Here is a 25,314-nt window from a genome sequence, read left to right as displayed (position 1 = left end):
AAAATAATATTTATTTATTAACTTTAAATAAAAAATATTTTTTAAAAATCAATTACAACCGTATTTCTAAAATAAAAATTAATTATTTAACGGTGATACCAACGATGCCACTGTTCATATTTTAAACTGTGTTTCGATCATGTTTGTATCAAAGGTGAAAAACAAAAAAATATATCTACAAAGAAAAACCAATCAGGATGTTCAAATTGTGTTCCGATTATGTTTATTTAGGGCCCAAGAATTTTAGCCGTTACACATTTATAATGGGCCTTCACCCCAGTTTAGGCCCGTATCATTTATGGTAATCAAGGTATGATCATACACTGTACTTGGATAATTTCTGCGCTACTTTCCATAGATGACTCGCAAATCTAACTGAAAAAAAAAATACGTTTCTAGCGCATGAAAACTAACTTATAAATATTCTGTTTTAAAAGTTTTTTTTGTGATAATAAAAAAAAAGTAACTACTCATTAGAGATAAACACAAAGAAAAAAAAAGCGAGAAAATACAAAAAGTATATTTTAAAAATATTCTCTATCATTTATGTGGTGGTGGGTTTAAGATTTAGCTTTCTCTTTCGTTATCTATGTATTTTTCTTCAAAATGAACCCGAATATGTCTCCACATAAAAGCATATAGTAACTGACACAATAGGGAAGGCAGCTCATGCCTGGAAAGCAGCAGGTCCAAAATATTTCCTGCCATATAAAACTTTAACCTAACCAGCGGAAGCTCGCTCATATTTGGAGGGCCCAAAAATGTTTCAGGGAGGATAGAAGGATTAGAACCATAAATAGAGGGAGATAAGCTTTTAATGCAGAGGGAATGCTTCAGGTACCAGTGTCGTACTAGGCTAATGGACTGGACTGCACTAGAAACCAATCCCAATACACTGTAGTATCTTTCTACAGATGTACCTTAAGATATGGTCAGAAGAGCCTTTCAGACCAGAGCAAAGCAAGTGCATGTCAACGTTACACTTACATGGATAGAGAACCAAAGTCGAAGCTCTCATGGCTGCAGACATGCCAGGCTTCGATTGACACGACAGAGAAGGAAAAGTAGCGCAGTACACTGCTAGTATCCTATAGGAAGTAGTAGTGTTTAATAATAAGCATAGACCTGTGCAAAATAAAAAAGGCAGGCTTGGCTTATTGGGGCTCTCTCTCTCTCTCTCTCTTAATTACTGGTTGGACTTGGCTATTCAAATTGCTAGAAAAGGCCAATTTTGTGCAACCGTTGCCTCCCACGCGTCAGCACTCTTCTTTTAATTCTGCCTTGGCTCAGTCTTAATTACTCTCTTATCTATATGGTTTTTGTATCTGTCCTCGTTGCTACTGTTGCTTTTGAATCAAAGGTGTAGCTGGTAATCTTAAGTTATTAAATATTAATCTCCTCTTCTTGGTTTTTCCGGCGACGGTGCGGAAATGTCGCCGGGGAGTAAGAAAAAAATTAAGGCTGGAATGGAAAACAAGCACTACCCTGCGCCTCTCGCCTCTCATGAAGATGTTGTTAACGACCCTTCTGTTTTTTGGGACACTCTCAGGCGCTTTCATTTTGTAATGGGCACCAAATTTATGTAAGCCTCCCTTGTCCCTATCTTTCCTTCTTTCTTGACTGTTTGCTTGGCTGATCATGTCATGTTTCTGTGTACGATGATCATTCTCTCTGTTTTTTTGAAGGATACCTGTGATTGGAGGGAAGGAGCTCGATTTGCAAGTTTTATATGTAGAGACAACTAACAGGGGTGGTTATGATAAGGTTCGATTCTGTTCCTAACGATCATTTTGGTCTGTAAATTCGACAAGCTCTTTTGCAAGACATTTCAAAGTGATGGATGATGCATGTGTAGGTTGTTGCAGAGAAGAAATGGAGGGAAGTGGGTTCTGTGTTTTGTTTCTCTGCAACAACAACAAGTGCTTCTTTTGTATTGAAGAAACACTACTTTAGCCTCCTTTATCATTACGAACAGGTCCACTGCTTCAAGATCCAGGGTCCAGTCTCTACTCCAGCAGGTGATGATCACTTAGCATCCTGGCTCTGTCTTTGATAAGTTCTATCCATGCCATATGGTTTTTGCCCCTTACAAACTGATCCCTCTCTGCTTATTTACTCTGCAGTTGCATTTCCTCTCGGCAGCCCTTCAAGCAAAACTGAGTTGGCTATTGTGGAATATTCTCCAGAACCGATAAGGGATTGTCCTGATCCGTCTACCGAAAGTGAGTTCGGTTCTGTGAATCTCCTAATTTCATTGCTTATAGAAAAAAAATATATATGTAAGAGGATAAATAGAGCTTCAACATCAGACCACAAATGCCTGATCTAATTTATGCTCCACGTATAATATTAATCTTGTATATAATTCAATTTTAGGAGTTGAGTTACAGTTCTAGGAAAGATATTGATGGCGAGATTTTTGGTATTTTGATTCGAATGTGGATACTTTTGTGATTTCCCAATCTTCCTTTTCTTAGTGGTCCCGCTACATTTATCTTGTGATTTAGTGGCTATAGTCCATGTTATTTTTATAGTATATGATGTTTCATGTGTTGAAAATCCCCTTTTGGCTGTCTATGTTTGTAGCTTACTTGCGTAGAGTTGATTGTGTGATGAATATCTATCAGAAAGGAAAAACCTTTGATTTTGACTCCTATAGCCTTCGAGGAATAATGGTCTCTAGTTTTCCAAGGACTTCATGTAGTAAAGGGCTAGCTCGCATACCTTGTCCTTAACCGTGGACTCTGAGCTTTACAGTTGAAAACTTACCCTTTACCTTGTTAATCTGCAAGCTTAATGAGCAGATTAATTTTATCCGATCTTCTGTACAGGCTCTTCGTCTTTTTCGGCGAGTGGGACAATAGAAGGGAAATTTGATTGTGGTTACCTGGTCTCGGTGCAATTAGGTTCGGAGGTTCTCCATGGAGTACTTTACCATCCAGAGCAGCAGGACTTGTCTAATTCTATGCCTCAATATGATGGTGCCATTGTCCCATACACTCCCAACCGCAGGCGACGGAGGAGGAGGAGCAGAAGATCGGGGGATCCCAGCTACCCCAAACCCAACAGGAGTGGCTACAACTTCTTCTTTGCTGAGAAACACTATAAGCTGAAATCTCTTTACCCCAATAGAGAAAGGGAGTTTACAAAAATGATAGGCCAGTCATGGAGCAGTCTCAACGCAGAGGAGAGGATGGTACAAACACAGAAATGTTACTACATTGTTATTTGCCTTCTCTACATTACCGTAATTCAGTTCACGTGAAACCATTTCTTGCCTCTAGCAATTCAGATTTCAAGATCCAAAGTGAAGCATCTCCAGTTGTTCTTCACAAATCGATTGTGTCTTTTGCAGGTTTACCAAAACATTGGCTTGAAAGACAAGGAAAGATACAAGAGAGAACTGAAAGAGTACAAAGAGAAACTTAAGCTCAGGCAAGCCATGGAAGTGGAGCTGAGTATTAAAGCTCAAGACGTTCAGGATTGACCCAAACCAGAAAATTAATTTAATGCCAAAAAAAAATCTAGTGCATGCATGTCTGCCTTTCCGGTCTATCTGTGGATGTAAACTATTGTTATGGATGCTCAATACAATCATTATTACTGCATAGATGTTCTTCATATAGAATCCCTTTAACATTAACATCTTCTTAGTCTTCTCCGTCTGATCATTAATTTTACCTCGCCTGATTTTTAAGAGCACAAGAGAGATTCAAAGGTCCTGTCATCATTAAAAAAAAAAAAAAAAAAAAACACAAACTGATTCATGGAATGGTCATTTCGAAATTGATTGGGCCTAATTCAGTCCCTTGACAATTTTTTTTACAGTAAAATTACTTTGTTGTTATTGAAAGCAAACGGTACATGCTTTTTAGTCTTTTTCTTTTTTTCCTAGTAAAATAACATAAATATCCTTAGGTTGCAAAATATTGAATCGAGGGGATTTTTAGTCTTTTTTTTTCTTTTGCAGTGAATTGACAAGTTTAGCCTTGATTTTAAAAATTCAAAGTTCAGTTTGTAAGGGTGTTTTTAAGTATGTAATATGATTTTTTTCTTGTTTTGTTTTTTATTATTATCTCGTGTCCATGATTCTATTTGTGAGTATTAAAAACATTACCTAGTTTTACTGGTGTTTTGTTTTTTAAGATTTTTTTCATTGAAATTTTACCGATTTTATTCTTCTATATTTTAATTCTTTGAGAATTGATAATTATTATTTTTGTTATAATATCCAGTCGTTATTTTTTTTTTCATTCTTTTAAAAATTATACTTAGCCCCTGTACATCATGTTTTATGATTTAAAAACAATTATCTAGCATGCAGCGAAGCGCTAACAAGCTATCTAGCGCGCTGTTTACTGTGAGAAGTATCTTAGCATGTGCACCAAACACGTGATGATGGGATGAGATTATTTTCTCCTGAGAAAATATCACCGCTGATCGTTCTCAGAAAAGATAAGATGACCACCCAAGGTAACCGAACCGCTATGCACTGACAGGAATCGATAGGTGACCACCAAGGTAACCGCTATGCATACATCTGGCTAAGCTGGTCTAGGCGAGGATAATTTTCCGCGATTTAAAAAGGTTCTATCTCACGAACTTGATAATGAGTTCTTTCAAATCTAAAAAACTAGTGTAAGGAAGTTTCTGGAAAATAAATATTTTTTTAGTTAGTTTTATTTTTTCCTATTTAGTATTGTTAGGCTTTTCCATGTTATGGGTGTCATGGCCATTTTAATCCATCTTTGTTGGAGGTTGGAGTGGAGCTTTGCCACTTTGCAGATTCGACTGTTTGATTGATAATATCATTAGATAAGGTATTATCATTGCGTTTTTTGCTCTGCTAGGCAGAAAGACACCATTCTTATAGTTGGAAACCTTGCCATTACATCAGGGGTGTTCCTCCATGAGATTGCGCACTTACTTAGTCTAATCACAAAGCAATGATTCACAAACTACATCGATTACATTCAGTTTACATGGAGTCAGCTACTTATGTTGTTCATATGCCTTGAGTAGGGGCAATCTTTATTGAAACCTTTGTGTCGGAATCCCATCTTTCCTCTAAGGAACTCATCAATCCAATGCTGTCTTTCTTCCATTATTGATTAATTGGCACAAGCGGTCCAGTTTGAGGGCAGCCTGTTCGAGATCAAAGGCGGCATGTTTCTGATATTCACATCCAAGGGCAGCACGCGATATTCAATATCGAGCTCTTTGAACACTTTGATCATTTCTCCCAGGAGAAGATATCTCCTAGCCCATCTCTCCTCCATTTCCTGATGGTTCATCCTGTGTGTGACCCAAAGTGACATCTTTATTTTGTTCATGTCCTCAACATCTATCACGACCACCATTGAATTTTGATGCCAGTGGTTACTATTTCCTTTAATATACCTGCATTGGTTGCAGAAATGGCTTCCTTGAATTAGCATCTAACTACGAAAAGGAAAAGGCCAGGTGGGGCATCATGCATAGTTGCATACCCTTTTATTTTGTCTTTCAGGCTAGCAATCTTCTCCATCGAAGTGGAGATGTGGACAAAGAAATCAATTGCCTCCGTCAAAGGAAAAAGCTTTCCTGCCTGGACTTCCACTGCAGGATTTTGAAGCAATAGTAGTTTCTTTGTCAGACACATCAGCAATATTGTCGACGTTGATAATAACTTCCTCATCATGGCCAAACGAACCAGAGAACTGGGAAATTTGACAATCGCTGCCATGGTGGGGTAGAGCTTGTTTTTCTTTTTCTAGGTGCTCTGGTTGTTGCTTAAACACCATGCTTCTAAGCCGCTCTGTGTCCTGTAAATAATTATGGAACTAAGTCATGACTTAACAATTATCAGAAGATAAGAGATGAATTTAGAATTCCACTTAGGTGTTTTTTTTTTATGACCTTGTAATGAAGAGGTGAAAGAAACACTGATTTAGACCTATAACATGTGGCTTCCCACAAAGAAATGTGACTGATAACAAATCAAAAACTGTTATACAATCTGAACATTGAATCTTGAAAACCACTTCAACAGTCTTAAACGACTATTAATCCAATGATTATACTAAGATTTCAGGGATTTTCTCAAGCCTTCCATTACAGGATCCTTAGGGAAATCTTCAAGGCCTCGTGTGGGTAATAAATACTGATACGAAGTTCATGACAATTAGTGTTACATGTTTAACATTTTAAGATACATTAACATAACCATGAACAAACAAAGCCCTAAACAAAACATACAGCAAGCCATAACCTCGCAGGAAATTAATCACTAGCGTTAAATGCAATATACCAGTAGCATGTAGAAGGGCTACCTCGATTTTTGGAATTTCCTTAAACAGCATGCTTCTAAGCCGCTCTGTGTCCTGTAAATAATTATGGAACTAAGTCATGACTTAACAATTATCAGAAGATAAGAGATGAATTTAGAATTCCACTTAGGTACTTTTTTTTTATGACCTTGTAATGAAGAAGTGAAAGAAACACTGATTTAGACCTATAACATGTGGCTTCCCACAAAGAAATGTGACTGATAACAAATCAAAAACTGTTATATATTATCTGAACAGTGAATCTTGAAAACCACTTCAACAGTCTTAAACGACTATTAATCCAATGATTATACTAAGGTGGGGTAAAATGGGCGCAGTACCTCAGGTACCCAATTATCAACAACAAACACGTCTAAGGCGTAGCCATCTATTGTGGAAAAGGCATGAGCTTCTTGAATGCTGAGCCCGATCTCAGACAGCAAGGAAGCAAGCTGAAAATTGAGAAATAGAAAAGCATAATTTATTTAGCTAGGTCAATTAAAACAAAATATTATACAGAGTGCGCCATTGGACTTAGAATATCTTAATGCAAGTCATTCAGGAAACTTTGACATCATTTCAAATAACAAGTGTACCCATGTTAAGTAGTGAATTTGAAAAATAACAATGCGGCACAACAAACATATCTCATCTAGAATCTAGAGATCCATGTGATTAATAGCAGAGAAGATCAAAGTGGAGAGGCAATAATCTCTTTTGACTGGTGGTAGAAAGTATTGAATTATAAATCCTATGCATGCAAAGCTCATTGCAGAATGTCAACAGTATGCCTACCATGACCGATAAAACACAGATTACATCCACGGATGATTTAGAAACTAGAAGAGGTCCCTACCTGACTCAGGAGTTTTGGCTTATCATTAGTTGAAATTGTAATTTCATGCACCAGCCTACAAAATCATGGAAGCATTGCAGTGTTGTTTTAGCAAGAACTAAAAGGCAATGCCAGAAGCTAATGAAAGGATTGGCCTCAAAGGGCATATAGCACAATGGATATTGTGTGTCTAAGCACAAATACCCATTCAAAGAAAGCAAAGGATTATCACAGCTAGGGAACACAAAGGGAAGAAAGCAACACATCTACCATCCTATATGCAACACCCAAAATAGAAAATCCCAACCTCATAGTTCACTACTAATGCAGAAGTCTGGCAACTTGCCAGTACCATTAACATTAAATGCTTAATGCTACTGATCACATGAGTTAGCAACACATGAATAAACAACCAGTTAATTAATTCTAATGGTCGTGGGGTGCTTGCATCAAGAAGCGCCTGGATACCCTAACCATCTTCTTCAAACGCCACACATACAAGAAAACATTTTGATGGAGCCACACTTCTCATTTTTCTTTTTCTTTTCTTCTCTCCTCAAATTTCATCCCTAATATCTGAAAACTTCAAGTTGATTCAGAATATAGCCTAACTGGGTGGGCAATAAGGAAACATCACAACAGGATAGGAAATCAAATCAAGTGACTGGAGAATCACGTGAACATTTACCGGAAGCAAAGTGGCCTGGCAATCACTGTGATATCCTTATCCTGATATTTACGAAGAAGTTCAGAATCAGATAACGAACCAAAGGCTGGTGGTGGATGAATGCTGAATATGAAAGAAAGAGACGAATGTAAGACATCAAAAGTTGCAAATTTTCACAGAGGAATGCAAATCCAAACAATATATTTGCATAGCCATGCCTATGTTTGCCAAGATAATCAAGATATTGAAGCTGCAATTCTGAATCTACCGGATCACCGGAATGTTCATCAGATTGACGAGGAACCTGCATAAGAAATATATGAAAAGATGAGATTCACCAGCAATGAACTTTTAACTGCACAATCAAATTGTAATCAAAGCAGCAAAGAAAACCTAATAATGTCACCATTTTCAAAGAAGTAAGGTCAAAGAAAACAGGGTAGGGGACAGAGAAGCTTAAAACAGCAAATCACAGTACAACTTCTATATGAACCTAATATAAAATAGAAATCCAGGAAAATTTGGTCGCACAAAAGTCAAAATTATTAGTTTCATTGTGAATGAAAATTCAGCATGTTCAGGACAATAGATTAACAGTTTGATTTATCTGAATTGCACTGTTAATCCAGAACCTTTTATGATGCATGACATGCATCAAAAGTCCAGGAATCAGTCTGGACGCGTTGAACTAGCATCATGACAAAAACAGGGCATAATTTTTAATCCTATTATTGATCATGCTGAAATTTTATCAACGCCTTCTACAGACCTAGTTCTTTAGTGGTTTAGCTAGTAGTAATTAGATGAGGTCGGTATCATGCTCGAATTAAGAATGAAAAATGTTTAGAATTTTCTTTTTTTTCGCAGATCTTTTCATATTACTTTCTTGAATTTTGTTTGGTTTAAGTTTTATTATCTAAATCGGTTTTAAACACAATCTAAATGGTTTGTGTACTATTTTTCATAGCAGATTATTCAAGATTTGAGATTTGATTATTCAGAAATTTATTCATCTCAAATTAGAAGATGTTATTTTCAAATTTTTTTTTAATTAGATTTCAGAATTTTATTTGGTTTAGGTTTCATTATTTAGGTTGATTTTAGCTACTATTTAAACAATTTCTATATTATTTCTCGTAGCAAATTATTTAATATTTGAGATTTGATTATTCAGAAAATTATTCAAAACTTTTCCGTTTACCGTTTACTGTAATTTTAAGACTTGGAACATAAAATCAAAATAGAGCAGCAACAAACGTGCAAAAAAAGGATAATCATTATTTTTTAGGCAACTTTTATGAAATAAAACACGTCTACCCTACCAGTTAATAATAGAAGAATAACAAAGAGTATCACACAAGCCAAAAGAAAATAATTAAAAGACAGTAAGGAATCCATAGCCGAATCTTCGTCTTCCTACCTGAACAAGTCGCACTTCAATTGCCGGCCGAGTAGCTGGATTGTGTGCCATCTGCAACAATCTCTTATGCATAATAACATCCTCTGCTCTCTCCGCATTCACATCCATGGCATATCTTTAAAACAAGAGTTTAAAAATCAGTAAATTAAACCTAAAATAACAAAAAGGAATTGTAGTGAAAGGAATATTCCGATTGTGATTACCGAGGAGGAAGTCTACCGAAATGATCCCAGAGTTCGTTTTCAAAGCCAAGTAGACTCGCTTCTTCGTTATTCGATTCTTTAAGTCGGCAGAAAACTTCGTTAAAAACATCAAGCTTTTGCCTCTGGTTTCGAGGCAGGAAATCTACAGCTCTGCTGCTGCAACTCTCTGTGTCTCCCATTCAAACGACACTTTGAATTTCTTTGCTGACCCTGTAGCTTTCCTGCTTGGACTTCCACTGCAGGATTTTGAAGCAGTAGTGGTTTCTTTGTCAGAAACATCAGCAATATTGTCAACGTTGACAATAACTTCCTCATCCTGGCCAAACGAAACAGAGAACTGGGCAATGTGACAATCGCTGCCATGGTGGAGTAGAGCTTGTTTTTCCTTTTCTAGGTGCTCTGGTTGTTGCTTAGCCTGACTACCATAAGATTTCAGGGATTTTCTCAAGCCTTCCATCACAGGATCCTTGGGGAAATCTTCAAGACCTCGTGTGGGTAATAAATACTGATATGAAGTGCTTTTAAGCATGTAAACTACAGTAGTCGATGGAGAAAGATTCGAATTTTGATAGCGCAGCATTATTTTTAGTATACACTATTTGAGTAGGACACAGATGCTCATGGAAGCTACTTATTTGGAGAATAAAGGCAAGATTTGTGGTGGAATCAACTCTTTTGTTCTCTTGCAGTTTTCACGTTCATGGTATTCGTTTTTTGGCATAAATTCTCTTCTTTTGGCTCTGGCTTTGCCACAGAAGTGAACTCTAATCGCATGCCCTTCTCAAGTTTTCATGGAGTTCTGTGCTCCTTTTAATTGGCCTGAGACTCGTGCAGGCACCCTGGTTGGGCTGAAGTCTTAAAAGTAAAGAAGACGACTAAGGATATTTGATTAACATTAATTCTTATTTGATTCCACTGAAACATCCATGAATTTCAAAACAGATTGCTTGGCAAAATTTAAACGTTTTAGGCGCACCTTGTATTCATTAATAAAGAGCATCACACAATTTCTAGGATTTTAGGGCGCTGAAAACAAATCTCCAAACAATCAATCAGTTCTTTTTCTTGATTGCAGTTTCAACTCTTCTAGGAGACTTTCCTTTCTGCTTGTCCTGACTTTCATCAGCAACCTGTTCCGAGATTAGATGAGTTTCTAAATGTCTACAGCGATAACGAATGGAGAAATTTTAGATCCTTCACATACCATCCTGTCTAACTGCTGTAGAAGCTCTAAAATTTCAGAGAAATCAGGTCTCAAAGATTGGTCTTGCTGCCAGCATCTATCAAGCAGTTCCGCCAATTTGGGATGTGAATGGCTTGGAATTGATGGTCTTAGACCCTGAAATCCATGTCAGGACAGCAGCTCTTTATTAGTGGTTAGCAAGTCCCTTAGTCAATTTGAGCTCAAAATATGCTTCTATGACAGCAGATCACATTACCACCAAGCAGCATGATCACAAAGGATGATGATAAAAAGAATTTACCAGATCCTGATCTTTTTATTTCCGGGATTGCTGATTGAACTAAAATTTTGACCCCCTCCCCCACCTGTCTTAATTTTGATGAAAGGCATTAAAAAATATGATTGGAGCACGGGACTCTTTGACACAACCTTTGAGACTTCCTAAAATGAGTCCACGGGAAGAAGTCATTTAGTCATGTGCTTGGTCTTTGCTTTGTTTATACCAGGCACAGGGTTCTGTTGGTCGGGAAGCAGTTTGGCAGTTAACAGACAAAGCCAAAGACGGGCTGGTTTCTATCTGAATGGAAAACTAAAATCCCATCTGAAGCAGAAAGAAAAGGCATCGTGGAGGACTACCTGCTGGACCACACCAACTGCGGCTTGTAATGGAGACAAATGCTCGTACGGAAGCTGGAATATCATTCACAAGAACATAGATGATTGTCATGAAATCTGAGTGATCATACATTTGCAGAACTTCTATAAAAACAAAACATCAATTTGGAAAAACTAAACATATGAACAAGAAGAATATCTCATTACTTCTAACAAAACAGAGAGAATGTGGTTGTGGTGTTACCTTTCCAGTAAGCAACTCCCAGAGCACAATGCCAAAACTAAAAACATCAGCTTTATGATCATATGGTTTGTGTTCAATAACCTTATATAACCGAACACCAAGGAAACATGTTATGGAGCCATGATGAAACAACCGATTGCATAAAAATGTTTTAATCAATAATCATCATGTGATTCACTAATCCATTTTATTCAGTGCAACAGCACCAACCTCTGGAGCCATCCAGCGATAGGTTCCAGTTTCTGCTGTCATCACACCAGACTGATCTCGCACTCTAGCAACACCAAAATCAGCAACTTTAGCTACCTGCTAGCCAAATTTTTGAAACTTTAAGAAACACTAGTAGTCATAGCCAGTAAAGCAAAGATGTAAACTTATTTTCTATTATAGAAAAAGCTGATTCACAAGGCTGCCTTGCTTCCTCTCGAGAGGATTTGATCAGTTATTGCAGCTTTCCAATTTGAAACATGATTTAGTTCTGAGAAACAGAAAATGTTGATACATCGCTTAAAACTGAATGCAAGATGGTGGTCAGTTGATAAGTATAAAGTACTGTCTTCTGAGTTCTGAAACTGTTGCTGTTTCAGAACTCAGAAGAGAAAAAACAAAAACAGGAACACTGGCCAGACTGTAAATTAAATACTGAAAAAGTGAACCACTTACTCCATTTTCATCCATCAAGAGATTGGCAGATTTCAGATTTCTATGTACTATATTATTTTGGTGCAAGCAGTGCATTCCCTTGGAAACATCAATTGCTACTCGGAGTAAAGACTGAAGACTTAAACTTCCCTTTTGTTTACGCAGAAAGTCATACATGCTACCACCAGACATAAATTCTGGGAAGGGTTATTTGCAAACAGAAAGTCAATACACATTGAAATAGGTGGGTCATTCATGTGCGCATTATTAAAATTACACTACAAACCGAAACATAATTAATTAATTCAAGGAACACATATAGCCATGAGTTTGTTCCAAATTACCTGTAATGATGCACAGGCTTGGAGGTCTGGTGCATACACCGATGAATTTCACAACATTCTTGTGACGAACTTTCCTGCAAATTGCAAAGGAGTCTAAAGGGGAACAGAGAAGAAATCCATGCAAGAGTGCAGTGACGACGTTTATTTTTTATTTAAGATCCCTAAGGGAATCAACTAAGTGCTTTAAGAGTTGACTTCACTAATCAGAAATGAAACACTGAGAACACTTAAAATGCAATATCCATGCTCCCATGACAGAAAAAGGACTCAAGATTGCTAGAAAATTAGATAACGAGAGATTCTGGAACTTGATACTGTGGAAACATCACATATGATGCGTTTGTGAACAAATTTCTAAATTGTCACACGAAATACATGAGAGTTTTGAAAAGCTACTTCACTTGTTCCCTTACGTAAATGACCGCTTTAAAATATGAAATGCCTCCATCCAATCAATCAATTTTATCAACATCATGAAAACATGAAATGTGGTATGACCTCTTCAGCACACAAGAAAGCATAACCCCCTGCTTACTTTTTGTGAGTTGAAATTGCATTTCTTGGGACATTTGGACTACTAAAAAACATCTACAGAAAATATTTGTTAGGAATCATGACAGCTCATCCAATAATTAAATTTTCAAAATTGTCAGGATTATCAACCTGGTACATTTACATTTCGATCTAGTTCCAGTATAAAAACATGATTCCACTGGTATATTTGAAGTTCCAGCTGTAACTGCAAATGTTTTCAGAATTTCAGAGAGCATTTTGTAAGCATTTAGATGGGTAGATAAAGAACCAAAAATACAACCAACCTCATGATTAAGACTTCTTGATTAAATTCACTCTGAAGTTTATTGTTTAGATGTTCACCCCTAAGAACTTTAATAGCTACATCTTGTCTGCAGAAGGTGCCTTTATACCTGTTTCAAGTAAATCATTCAATTCAAAGAGCATTCATACAGAACAGATCATGGGCCTTAAGATGACAAGAACTCACAGATCTCCACTGGATCTGTTTGCAATTTGTTTCTCGTATATTAACTGCCGCGCATCAATTTCCCAGACATCAATTGAATCAGCAGGGACATTCATGAGATTAGAGACAAGACTGATTCCTATTTGATCTTGCTTCGCAACAGGATAAACCGTGTGTTTATCAGCGTCCTCCTGCACAGCACTTCAAATGATCAAGTATAAACAGATGAATCATTTAAAGAGTATTATTAAAGTAGCACTAAGTTCATGATAAAAAGTGTTACATGTTTACCATTTTAACATACATTAACATAAACATGAACAAACAAAGCCCTAAACAAAACATACAGCAAGCCATAAGCTCGCTGGAAATTAATCACTACCATTAAATTCAATATACCAGTAGCATGTAGAAGGGCTACCTCGATTTTTGGAATTTCCTTAAATACCATGCTTCTATGCCGCTCTGTGTCCTGTAAATAATTATGGAAATAAGTCATGACTTAACAATTATCAGAAGATAAGAGATGAATTTAGAATTCCACTTAGGTATTGTTTTTTTATGACCTTGTAATGAAGAGGTGAAAGAAACACTGATTTAGACCTATAACACGTGGATTCCCACAAAGAAATGTGACTGATAACAAATCAAAAACTGTTATCATACAATCTGAACAGTGAATCTTGAAAACCACTTCAACAGTCTTAAACGACTATTAATCCAATGATTATACTAAGATTTCAGAGATTTTCTCAAGCCTTCCATTACAGGATCCTTAGGGGACTCTTCAAGGCCTCGTGTGGGTAATAAATACTGATATGAAGTTCATGACAATTAGTGTAAAATGTTTAACATTTAAAGATACATTAACATAACCATGAACAAACAAAGCCCTAAACAAAACAGACAGCAAGCCATAAGCTCGCTGGAAATTAATCACTACCATTAAATTCAATATACCAGTAGCATGTAGAAGGGCTACCTCGATTTTTGGAATTTCCTTAAACAGCATGCTTCTAAGCCGCTCTGTGTCCTGTAAATAATTAAGGAACTAAGTCATGGCTTAACAATTGTCAGAAGATAAGAGATGAATTTAGAATTCCACTTAGGTACTTTTTTTTATGACCTTGTAATGAAGAGGTGAAAGAAACACTGATTTAGATCTATAACATGTGGCTTCCCACAAAGAAATGTGACTGATAACAAATCAAAAACTGTTATCATACAATCTGAACAGTGAATCTTGAAAACCACTTCAACAGTCTTAAACGACTATTAATCCAATGATTATACTAAGGCGGGGCAAAATGGGTGCAGTACCTCAGGTGCCCAATTATCAACAACAAACACGTCTAAGGAGTAGCCATCTGCTGTGGAAAAGGCATGAGCTTCTTGAATGTTGAGCCCGATCTCAGACAGTAAGGAAGTATGCTGAAAATTGAAAAATAGAAAAGCATAATTTATTTAGCTAGGTCAATTAAAACAAAATATTATACAGAGTGCGCTATTGCACTTAGAATATCTGGATGCAAGTCATTCAGGAAACTTTGACATCATTTCAAATAACAAGTGTACCCATGTTAAGTAGTGAATTTGAAAAATAACACTACAGCACAACAAACATATCTCATCTAGAATCTAGAGATCCATGTGATTAATAGCAGAGAAGATCAAAGTGGAGAGGCAATAATCTCTTTTGACTGGTGGTAGAAAGTATTGAATTATAAGAAGATTAGAAAATAAACCAGAACTCGTGCAATGATCTGGCACTACAATAAAAATGTGAATACTGAATAGACATGTGTCATCGAGAGATCCATGTGACTGCTAGCAGAGAAGATCAAAGAGGAGAGGCAGCCTGTGGAGAGGAGTTCTCTCTTTGACTGGTGGTGGAAAGCATCAAATTATGCAATGATCTAGGAATACAATAAAAATGTCTGAGGTCGGATGAATTAACTGAGAGACAGGAATGAATAAAGCTATAGATGGGTTCACAAATAGAAGTTAAAGAAAGGTATTAAGAAAAGAGTGATTTATAGAAGATCCTTCAACATCAAGTAATTACATGACAAATGTTTCAGTAAGATTGCTCCACTTATTGTAACACAATGAATGGAAATGCACACTTCATCCTTCAAATCATGATGTAAAGTTCTCTCTTCTTGTATGTCAACTTTGTACTACAAAATAAATCTGAGATCAGATGCCTCCTATATATCAAGACTGTTCCTGCACCCGTGTCCAGAAGATGTCAAAATAAAAGATGCTAAAACAAGGATAGAATAAATCCTATGTATGCAAAGCTCATTGGAGAATGTCAACAGTATGCCTACCATGACTGATAAAACACAGATTACATCCACGGACGATTTAGAAACTAGAGGAGGTCACTACCTGACTCAGGCGTTTTGGATTATCATAAGTTGAAATTGTAATTTCATGCACCAGCCTACAAAATCATGGAAGCATTGCAGTGTTATTTTAACAAGAACTAAAAGGCATTGCCAGAAGCTAATGAAAGGATTGGCCTCAAAGGGCCCATAGCACAATGGTTATTGTGTGTCTAAGCACAAATACCCATTCAAAGAAAGCAAAGGATTATCACAGCTAAGGAACACAAAGGGAAGAAAGCAACACATCTACCGTCCTATATGCATCACCCAAAATAGAAAATCCCAACCTCATAGTTCACTACTCCTAATAATGCAGAAGTCTGGCAACTTGCCAGTACCATTAACATTAAATGCTTAATGCTACTGATCACATGAGTTAGCAACACATGAATAAACAACCAGTTAATTAATTCTAATGGTCGTGGGGCTGCTTGCATCAAGAAGCGCCTGGATACCCTAGCCATGTTCTTCAAACGCCACACATACAAGAAAACATTTTGATGGAGCGACACTCCCGATTTTTATTTTTCTTTTCTTTTCTCCTCAAATTTCATCCCTAATATCTGAAAACTTCAAGTTGATTCAGAATATAGCCTAATCTGGGTGGGCAATAAGGAAACATCACAACAGGATAGGAAATCAAATCAAGTGACTGGAGAATCACGTGAACATTTACCGGAAGCAAAGTGGCCTGGCAATCACTGTGATATCCTTATCCTGATATTTATGAAGAAGTTCAGAATCAGATAACGAACCAAAGGCTGGTGGTGGATGAATGCTGAATATGAAAGAAAGAGACGAATGTAAGACATCAAAAGTTGCAAATTTTCACAGAGGAATGCAAATCCAAACAATATATTTGCATAGCCATGCCTATGTTTGCCAAGATAATCAAGATATTGAAGCTGCAATTCTGAATCTACCGGATCACCGGAACGTTCATCAGATTGACGAGGAACCTGCATAAGAAATATATGAAAAGATGAGATTCGCCAGCAATGAACTTTTAACTGCACAATCAAATTGTATTCAAAGCAGCAATGAAAACCTAATAATGTCCACCATTTTCAAAGAAGTAAGGTCAAAGAAAACAGGGTAGGGGACAGAGAAGCTTAAAACAGCAAATCACAGTACAACTTCTATATGAACCTAATATAAACTACAAATCCAGGAAAATTTGGTCGCATAAAAGTCAAAATTATTAGTTTCATTGTGAATGAAAATTCAGCATGTTCAGGACAATAGATTAACAGTTTGATTTATCTGAATTGCACTGTTAATCCAGAACCTTTTATGATGCATGACATGCATCAAAAGTCCAAGAATTATTCTGGACGCGTTGAACTAGCATTATGACAAAAAAAGGGCATAATTTTTAATCCTATTATTGATCATGCTGAGATTTTATCAACGCCTTCTACAGACCTAGTTCTATAGTGGTTTAGGTAGTAGTAATTAGATGAGGTCGGTATCATGCTCGAATTAAGCATGAAAAATGTTTAGAATTTTCTTTTTTTTCGCAGATCTTTTCATATTACTTTCTTGAATTTTGTTTGGTTTAAGCTTTATTATCTAAATCGGTTTTAAACACAATCTAAATGGTTTGTGTATTATTTTTCATAGCAGATTATTCAAGATTTGAGATTTGATTATTCCGAAATTTATTCATCTCAAATTAGAAGATGTTATTTTCAAATTCTTTTTTAATTAGATTTCAGAATTTTATTTGATTTAGGTTTCATTATTTAGGTTGATTTTAGCTACTATTTAAACAATTTCTATATTATTTCTCGTAGCAAATTATTTAATATTTGAGATTTGATTATTCAGAAAATTATTCAAAACTTTTCCGTTTACCGTTTTACTGTAATTTTAAGACTTGGAACATAAAATCAAAATAGAGCAGCAACAAACGTGAAAAAAAGGATAATCATTATTTTTTAGGCAACTTTTATGAAATAAAACACGTCTACCCTACCAGTTAATAATAGAAGAATATCAAAGAGTATCACACAAGCCTAAAGAAAATAATTAAAAGACAGTAAGGAATCCATAGCCGAATCTTCGTCTTCCTACCTGAACAAGTCGCACTTCAATTGCCGGCCGAGTAGCTGGATTGTGTGCCATCTGCAACAATCTCTTATGCATAATAACATCCTCTGCTCTCTCCGCATTCACATCCATGGCATATCTTTAAAAAAAGAATTTAAAAATCAGTAAATTAAACCTAAAATAACAAAAAGGAATTGTAGTGAAAGGAATATTCCGATTGTGATTACCGAGGAGGAAGTCTACAGAAATGATCCCACAGTTCGTTTTCAAAGCCAAGTAGACTCGCTTCTTCGTTATTCGATTCTTTAAGTCGGTAGAAAACTTCGTTAAAAACATCAAGCTGTTGCCTCTGGTTTCGACGCAGGAAATCTACAGCTCTGCTGCTGCAATTTTCTGTGTCTCCCATTCAAGACAGAGAAAAATGAACGCCGAGTGGTTTCTTTGAAAAGGATCAATGGCGGTGGTGATCGAGCACGTGAATCCGTTAATTTTAAGTAGACAAATTGCTTGTATGAAGAAAGAGAAGAGCTAGCAGTGCCCTGTCTCGTTCTTTCAATTTCTCTCTCTCGCTTTGTTTCCGTTTATTGAGTAATTTATAAACATGATTAGAGCAGAGGTTAAGAGAAAATGAAGTCGTTAATTGATGGCATAATGCGCAGCCATAAGCGCGCATCTACGTGGATTCTAACAATGCCTTTTGCTTTGCCAGTATCACCGCTTTGATTCACGTTTTTGTTACCAACAAATAAATAAATTATTTTTTTATTATAAAAAAAGTAATTAGAACCTTTTGGTATTCGTATGGTCGTTGAAGGTATAACTAATTTTTTATTATGAACCCAAGTTTTTATTACAAATTAAAATGAATATAAAGTTTAAAAAATAAAAATCAAACAACTTTTAAAATTACGACTGCCAACATACAACGAGGAAGCTAACATTGTCACCATAAAAGGGCATCGCTTTCCTTTCAATGTTCTCATAAACATGAGCATGGAAGATGTTGACGGAGAGGGAAGTCGACAATTTAGTGACATATAAACTTAAAAAAAAAAAATTAATGTGGGTGTTCGGGTCTAGTTTATATATACCTCGATTAATTTCACGAGTTCTAAAGTTAACGATCATATAAATCTTTAGTGACCATTAATAATATCAATCACATGACTTAAATCTGATGATATACAAGATATATTTTATCTTGTGTTGTTGTTTGCTAACAAGAATTTAACATTAATTATTTTATTGTTCATTTTCGGGTAATTTTAAAGGTATGTTTAAAGTTGTATTAGGTGTTATGGTTTAAAATATTTTTTTTATTTATAAATATATCAAAATAATTTTTTTAACTTTTTTATATTAACATATTAAAATAATTTTAAAAAAATATAAAAAAAACACTATCTATACCCGTATTTTCAAACAGCACCAGAATCTAATAGTTGAGACAAGAGGTAAAATCATCAAAGTGGCTACATGCGGTCATCCAATCTTAGGCAACCTATAAGGAAACAGGGCGTAGGATTTATTCTATTAATTCCACAATCGAAAGATGATTAAAATATATATATATTGAAAGATTCAAACATCATTATGAAATATAATTAATTCTTGCTTGAAGAAAGTCACCCACCCCCCACCAACTTCTAGAGCCGGACAATTTTTTTATTGTTTTTTGGGTTAGTTTATAATGGGGTGATCAGTGATGTGATTAAAACGGTATTTTATGAAAATGGTTTATTAATAAACGTATCATAGTTTTAGACGACTCTAGCTGAAATTTTTTATAGAGGTCCTATTTATTTAATTGAAGGAGTTCTCCTAAAATTATTTTTTTAAATTTTTTAATGTTTATTTATTATATAAAAAAATTAATAAAAAAACACTATTTAATCAAATGAAAAATTTAGCAAAATATTTTATCTTTATTTCAAGCATGATATATTTTTCAAGAGTTGCAATTTTTTTTTTAAAAAAATCAACATTAATAATTTAAATTGCTACGTGTTAATTATTTTAAATTTTATCTTTAATTTTATAATATATATTTTTTAATTATTGAATCTTCATAAAATTTTAGATTGATTTTTTAAACATATTAATTAAATTGAGAGAGAAATAATTTTTGAAACGCATCCAAATTAATTCTAACTTCATGACTTTTTTTTTTTCTTTTTAAAATGATATTATTTTTATTTTTTATATAAAAAATAAATTATTTAGGATTAATTTATCCGATCAATGACTTGAAACTTGCTCCGAGTTAACCCAGGTTTAAAAATTGAAAGCCTAAGCCTTGCAACTTCATTTTTTTATTCTCACCTTTCGTATTTTACCCATTTAAGTTAAATTATATATATATATATAATATTAAGATTAATATAATTTTATTTATATTTTATATACTATGTTTATTTTGTTAAATCATTTAAAACATGTTAATTTTAATGTGATCGTAGTTAATATATATTGCTCGGTTTTGGGATATAAAATGATGAATATTTCTAAATTATCCCGTCCAAGTTTGCTCTTTCTGCACACTAGCTGAGTAAGGATATACTGACAAGAATCAGCAAGTGACCAGCCAGCACAATCACAGGGAAGGTAACCGCTATGCAGACATCTGGCTAAGCTAGGTTTGGGCAAGAATAATTTCCTGATTAAAAAGGTTCTATCTCACGAATAATTTGAATTTGATAACGATTTTTTTTCAAATCCAAAAAACTAGTGTAAGAATGTTTTTGAAAAATAAATAATTTTTTAGTTAGTTATATTTTTTTCTATTTAGTATTGTTAGGCTTTTCCATGTTATAGGTGTCGTGGCCATTTTGATCCATCTTTCTTGGAGGATGGCAGCTTTGCCACCTTGCATATTCAACTTTCTGATTGATAATATCATCTGATAAGGTATTAGCATTGCCCTTTTTTGTTTTGCTAGGTAGAAAGACACCATTCTTATAGTTGGAAGCATCGCCATTACTTCGGGGGTGTTCCCCCATGGGATTGCACATTTATTTAGTCTAACCACAAAGGAATGATTCAAAAACTACACCGATTACATTCAGTTTACATGGAATCAGCTGCTTATGTTGTTCACATGCCTTGAGTAGGGGCAATCTTTGTTGAAACCTTGAGTTAGAATCCTATGTTTCCTATTAGGAACTCATCAATCCAGTGTTATCTTTCTTCAATTATTGATTAATTGGCACAAGTGGTCCAGTTTGAGGGCAGCCTGTTCGAGATCAAAGGCGGCATGTTTCTGATATTCACATCCAAGGGCAACATGCGATATTCAATATCGAGCTCTTTGAACACTTTGATCATTTCTTCTAGGAGAAGATTTCTCCTGGCCCATCTCTCATGCATTTCCTGATGGTTCATCCTGTGCGTGACCCAAAGTGACATCTTCATTTTGTTCATGTCCTCAACATCTGTCACGACCACCATTGAATTTTGATGCCAGTGGTTACTGTTTCCTTCAACATACCTGCATTGGTTGCAAAAATGGCTTCCTTGATCTACCATTTAACTACGAAAAAGAAAAGGATAGGTGGAGCTTCATTCATAATTACATACCCTTTTATTTTGTATTTCAAGCTAGAAATCTTTTCCATCGGAGTGGAGATGTGGACGGAGAAATCAATTGCCTCCGTCATATCTGGACTGCGATAGAAGTTACCGATAGGCTTGCTAGCTAGAACAATGTTGGGATATACGATCTTCTGGTTATCGCTCCTCAAAAACACTGTCGTTAATATATTCATCTCTTCAACCCTCAGCTGAAGCTCAAAGAAACATCAGTTAAACACTGCCATGTCGAGAAAGATACTTTGGCATGATTACTATGTATACCTGGATTCCATCAATCTCGCAGCGATCACCCACGTCAAATGGGTGCATTATGAACAAGAATATGATTGCTTCAAACACGGTCTTACAGGTATTTCCGAAGATGAACACCACCAGCAGAAGCTGGGAACTTATGAAGACTAGGAAGTGAGAGATAGGAATTCCAAGTATAATGAGCCAGATTATCATAATAATGACGCTGACGAGGATGCTCAACATATTGTGAAGTTCATCGACAGCTGTTTTTGTGTCATTGAGAGATAATGCCAGTGCCCTTCGCTCTCTGAACGCGTTAACCTAAACCACAGGTGAAGAAAGTTTCTTTCATTGCGTTCTCTTGAAATACATCAAGAAGAAAAGTTATTAATCTTGACCCAACAAAGCTGAAGATTCAGGTCAAGAGTTGAAAGTGTTGATATAGTTTGATCGAATTAATTTAAAATATCAACATTTAAGATAAAAAAAAAGAGAGTTAAATTCATGTTATTTTGGTTTTTTTTTTAATCAAATTAAATTTTGATCAAAACAACTAATCACGAGTTAGTTTATAGATTACTCAAATTTGACCGGATTAATTAACCCTGTTTTTTTAGCCCAGGACGGGCCATGTCCAAGCAAGCAATAAATCAGCAATAACCAATGACCAAAGTAGGCCAAGCAATAAATTTAGAGATTAACTACCAGCCAGGACTTGAGAGAAGACTTGCTTATTCCTTCATCCTCGCGTGTTATTCCCATGAGATGCATTGCTTTCAATGCTGCTTCTTTATTCATAAAGCGAGTCATGTCATCAAGGTAAATCTGGCTACTACAAAGATACAGATTCAAAACATCAGATGAATGGCCGTAAAAAAATATCAGGAGACAAACATAAGAAAGGAAAATACTTTGAATCTATCCATGGCAGCATCATGGTCAGTCAGCTTGAATGGAGATGATATGGATTGACAGTGAGTGAAAATATGCAAATTAACTTACTAGCTTCCTGTCTTAGCCACCTTCTGAAATATTTTCTTGGCTGCCTCTTTTGCTTGGCGCTCACTTCTTATATGCAGTAAATAGTCATCTTTGATGTCTGAATCAAGTATATGCTCATCTAAAGTAGACAAGGCACCATGGCGGATGATATTTATCATCCTCGTCATATTCCAAGCTGATATATTCATATGGTTTAGCTTTTGCATCTTGTCAATTGGAATCTCTTCATCTTTCTTGTTAGGCGTTGTGTTAGAAAATCTAGGTTTCTTCCCAACCGAGGCGCATCTTTGTAGCTTTCCACGACCTTCCTTTGCAAGGAGAGTTTCCTTGAGATCACCAGGACCGGGACTAGTAGACCCGGAATTTTGTATTTGCTGAACCCCGGTGACTGCCCCTACCTCTTCCTTGGTGCTTCGCCATTCAGGGAATGGAGAACCAGAGAGTGACTCGATTATATATTGATTATACAGAGCCTCCTGGATTCGTTCGAAGAACGCATTCACATGGAAGGATGAAGCAAGAACCTTAACAAGGAGGGTTTTCAAAAGCCATATTAATGTTCCTATAAAGAAACACACCAGAATCTTGGTCCCATAAAGCAATATCTTGCTCTTGCTCTTCTCAACCTTGTCATCAAAGGTCAAGTGCCAAATAAACAAGACCAAACCCAACCACAGGCAATTCTGAACGGCCCTCCTCAACCCATAAACGAAATACAGAACCCGTTTCCGCAAAAGAAAATTGCTTTCGATGAAGATAATAACAAGCTTAATTCCCCAACCAGACACCAAACGACCAGAGATGAGTGCCAAAACCATTATCTCCCATTTCCACAGTGAAAGATCCCACAATGTCTGCCTCTTTAATACAGGAATGGACAGACTACAAACTAAGGCTGCTATGATTAAAACAAGACTCACCCATTGCATCATTATCAACGTGTTATGTTTTATGTTCCTATATTCTTCTGGGACGTCTTCATCGTCATCTTCTTCACCCAAAGCTCCATCAGAGTTCGCCGTTCTCTCAGTTCTTTGATAGTGTTCCTCAGGCTGGTCTATCAATCTGGACTTCGCCTTGTTCACGACTAACCTCCATGAATTTTGCTCAGGAGCGCTGAAAGATGGTTGATGGGAGTCCTTGCTTCTTTCCCGGACAGCTTCATGAATTACGTCCTCAAACGACACTTTGAATTTCTTTGCTGACCCTGTAGCTTTCCTGCTTGGACTTCCACTGCAGGATTTTGAAGCAGTAGTGGTTTCTTTGTCAGAAACATCAGCAATATTGTCAACGTTGACAATAACTTCCTCATCCTGGCCAAACGAACCAGAGAACTGGGCAATGTGACAATCGCTGCCATGGTGGAGTAGAGCTTGTTTTTCCTTTTCTAGGTGCTCTGGTTGTTGCTTAGCCTGACTACCATAAGATTTCAGGGATTTTCTCAAGCCTTCCATCACAGGATCCTTGGGGAAATCTTCAAGGCCTCGTGTGGGTAATAAATACTGATATGAAGTACTTTTAAGCATGTAAACTACAGTAGTCGATGGAGAAAGATTCGAATTTTGATAGTGCAGCATTATTTTTAGTATACACTATTTGAGTAGGACACAGATGCTCATGGAAGCTACTGATTTGGAGAATAAAGGCAAGATTTGTGGTGGAATCAACTCTTTTGTTCTCTTGCAGTTTTCACGTTCATGGTATTCGTTTTTTGGCATAAATTCTCTTCTTTTGGCTCTGGCTTTGCCAAAGAAGTGAACTCTAATCGCATGCCCTTCTCAAGTTTTCATGGAGTTCTGTGCTCCTTGTAATTGGCCTGAGACTCGTGCAGGCACCCTGGTTGGGCTGAAGTCTTAAAAAGTAAAGAAGACGACTAAGGATATTTGATTAACATTAATTCTTATTTGATTCGACTGAAACATCCACGAATTTCAAAACAGATTGCTTGGCAAAATTTGAACGTTTTAGGCGTGGGATTTTGGGACCTGGAATATTTATATTTCCCAGTTATCGGTATTTTTGTACATGCCAATGACCAAGATGGGACGAGTGATGCTAATTTTACAGTCTTGCATAATTCATTTACCGAAAAAAATTAACCATCAAATGGATATCTTATGTTTCATTAGGAAATCTCATAAATGCAATAGCTAAATGTGTTATGAAATTGGGTTTCGATTTTCAGTTAGGATGGGATTTTATGAAAAAAAATTATGTTGCTCAACATTAAAGACTGAGAAATTTACAACATGGGAAAGACAAGCGCAAAAAGTAGAGAAAAAATCATATTTAATCCCACCAAAAAATAAAAATTCTCTCCCATTAAAAAAATATTTTTTAATCGTCTCTCTTTTATGCACGCGCGCGCGCGCCTTGTATTCATTAATTAAGAGCATCACACAATTTCTAGGATTTTAGGGCGCTGAAAACAAATCTCCAAACAATCAATCAGTTCTTTTCCTTAAGATGATATGTGCTTTCTCATATATATGCGTTTCATTTAATATATTCTCGACATAAAATTCTTCTTCCATCAGTTCTCATCTGTCAAGAGCTGGGGAATTTTTCCTGGGGTTTACAGAGAGAATTTCCATTGCTG

The 25,314-nt window shown here is 36.0% G+C and overlaps 4 protein-coding genes across 9 annotated transcripts; 1 reads left to right on the top strand and 3 right to left on the bottom strand.

Annotated features, from left to right (window-relative positions):
* The first annotated feature begins 660 nt into the window (after positions 1-660).
* LOC118061971 (high mobility group B protein 9) lies at positions 661-3,608 on the top strand. 2 transcript variants are annotated; one of them, XM_035075622.2, is made up of 6 exons: positions 661-1,582; positions 1,686-1,764; positions 1,856-2,018; positions 2,124-2,222; positions 2,907-3,196; positions 3,356-3,608. In XM_035075622.2, the coding sequence occupies exons 1-6, from the start codon at positions 1,431-1,433 to the stop codon at positions 3,485-3,487; spliced, it is 915 nt and encodes a 304-aa protein (XP_034931513.1). In that variant the 5' UTR covers positions 661-1,430; the 3' UTR covers positions 3,488-3,608. The 2 variants fall into 2 exon arrangements, with proteins under 2 accessions (XP_034931513.1, XP_034931512.1); XM_035075621.2 differs by having other exon boundaries at positions 663-1,582; positions 2,832-3,196.
* A 1,665-nt stretch (positions 3,609-5,273) lies between these two features.
* Positions 5,274-10,163, bottom strand: LOC118061975 (serine/threonine-protein kinase STY46). Its single transcript, XM_035075630.2, has 9 exons — positions 9,434-10,163; positions 9,231-9,345; positions 8,029-8,114; positions 7,832-7,933; positions 7,165-7,219; positions 6,650-6,760; positions 6,312-6,362; positions 5,490-5,804; positions 5,274-5,400 (listed from the first exon to the last, which is right to left on the bottom strand). The coding sequence occupies exons 1-8, from the start codon at positions 9,610-9,612 to the stop codon at positions 5,553-5,555; spliced, it is 951 nt and encodes a 316-aa protein (XP_034931521.1). The 5' UTR covers positions 9,613-10,163; the 3' UTR covers positions 5,274-5,400; positions 5,490-5,552.
* Positions 10,164-10,296: 133 nt separating this feature from the next.
* LOC118061974 (serine/threonine-protein kinase STY46) lies at positions 10,297-18,595 on the bottom strand. Of its 5 annotated transcripts, none has more exons than XM_073409539.1 (17): positions 18,116-18,595; positions 17,913-18,027; positions 16,710-16,795; positions 16,513-16,614; positions 15,838-15,892; positions 14,764-14,874; positions 14,426-14,476; positions 13,865-13,915; positions 13,465-13,631; positions 13,280-13,387; positions 12,462-12,535; positions 12,139-12,314; positions 11,686-11,781; positions 11,476-11,556; positions 11,253-11,306; positions 10,638-10,772; positions 10,297-10,563 (listed from the first exon to the last, which is right to left on the bottom strand). In XM_073409539.1, exons 1-17 carry the CDS (start codon positions 18,292-18,294, stop codon positions 10,486-10,488), a joined length of 1,719 nt encoding a protein of 572 aa, XP_073265640.1. In that variant the 5' UTR covers positions 18,295-18,595; the 3' UTR covers positions 10,297-10,485. The 5 variants fall into 5 exon arrangements, 4 of the variants coding, with proteins under 4 accessions (XP_073265640.1, XP_034931519.1, XP_073265641.1 ...); XM_035075628.2 differs by having other exon boundaries at positions 13,465-13,634; positions 18,116-18,594; XM_073409540.1 differs by lacking the exon at positions 13,865-13,915.
* A 2,245-nt stretch (positions 18,596-20,840) lies between these two features.
* Positions 20,841-24,307, bottom strand: LOC118061972 (mechanosensitive ion channel protein 6). The gene is made up of 5 exons (XM_035075623.2): positions 22,716-24,307; positions 22,419-22,545; positions 21,741-22,034; positions 21,465-21,667; positions 20,841-21,375 (listed from the first exon to the last, which is right to left on the bottom strand). The coding sequence occupies exons 1-5, from the start codon at positions 24,290-24,292 to the stop codon at positions 21,087-21,089; spliced, it is 2,490 nt and encodes an 829-aa protein (XP_034931514.1). The 5' UTR covers positions 24,293-24,307; the 3' UTR covers positions 20,841-21,086.
* Positions 24,308-25,314: the final 1,007 nt, after the last annotated feature.

Source organism: Populus alba, chromosome 5 (assembly GCF_005239225.2).
Source record: "Populus alba chromosome 5, ASM523922v2, whole genome shotgun sequence".
Taxonomy (NCBI): domain Eukaryota; kingdom Viridiplantae; phylum Streptophyta; class Magnoliopsida; order Malpighiales; family Salicaceae; genus Populus; species Populus alba.
The sequence above is the reverse complement of the archived record's forward strand: the minus strand, read 5'-3'. Positions and strand labels throughout refer to the sequence as shown.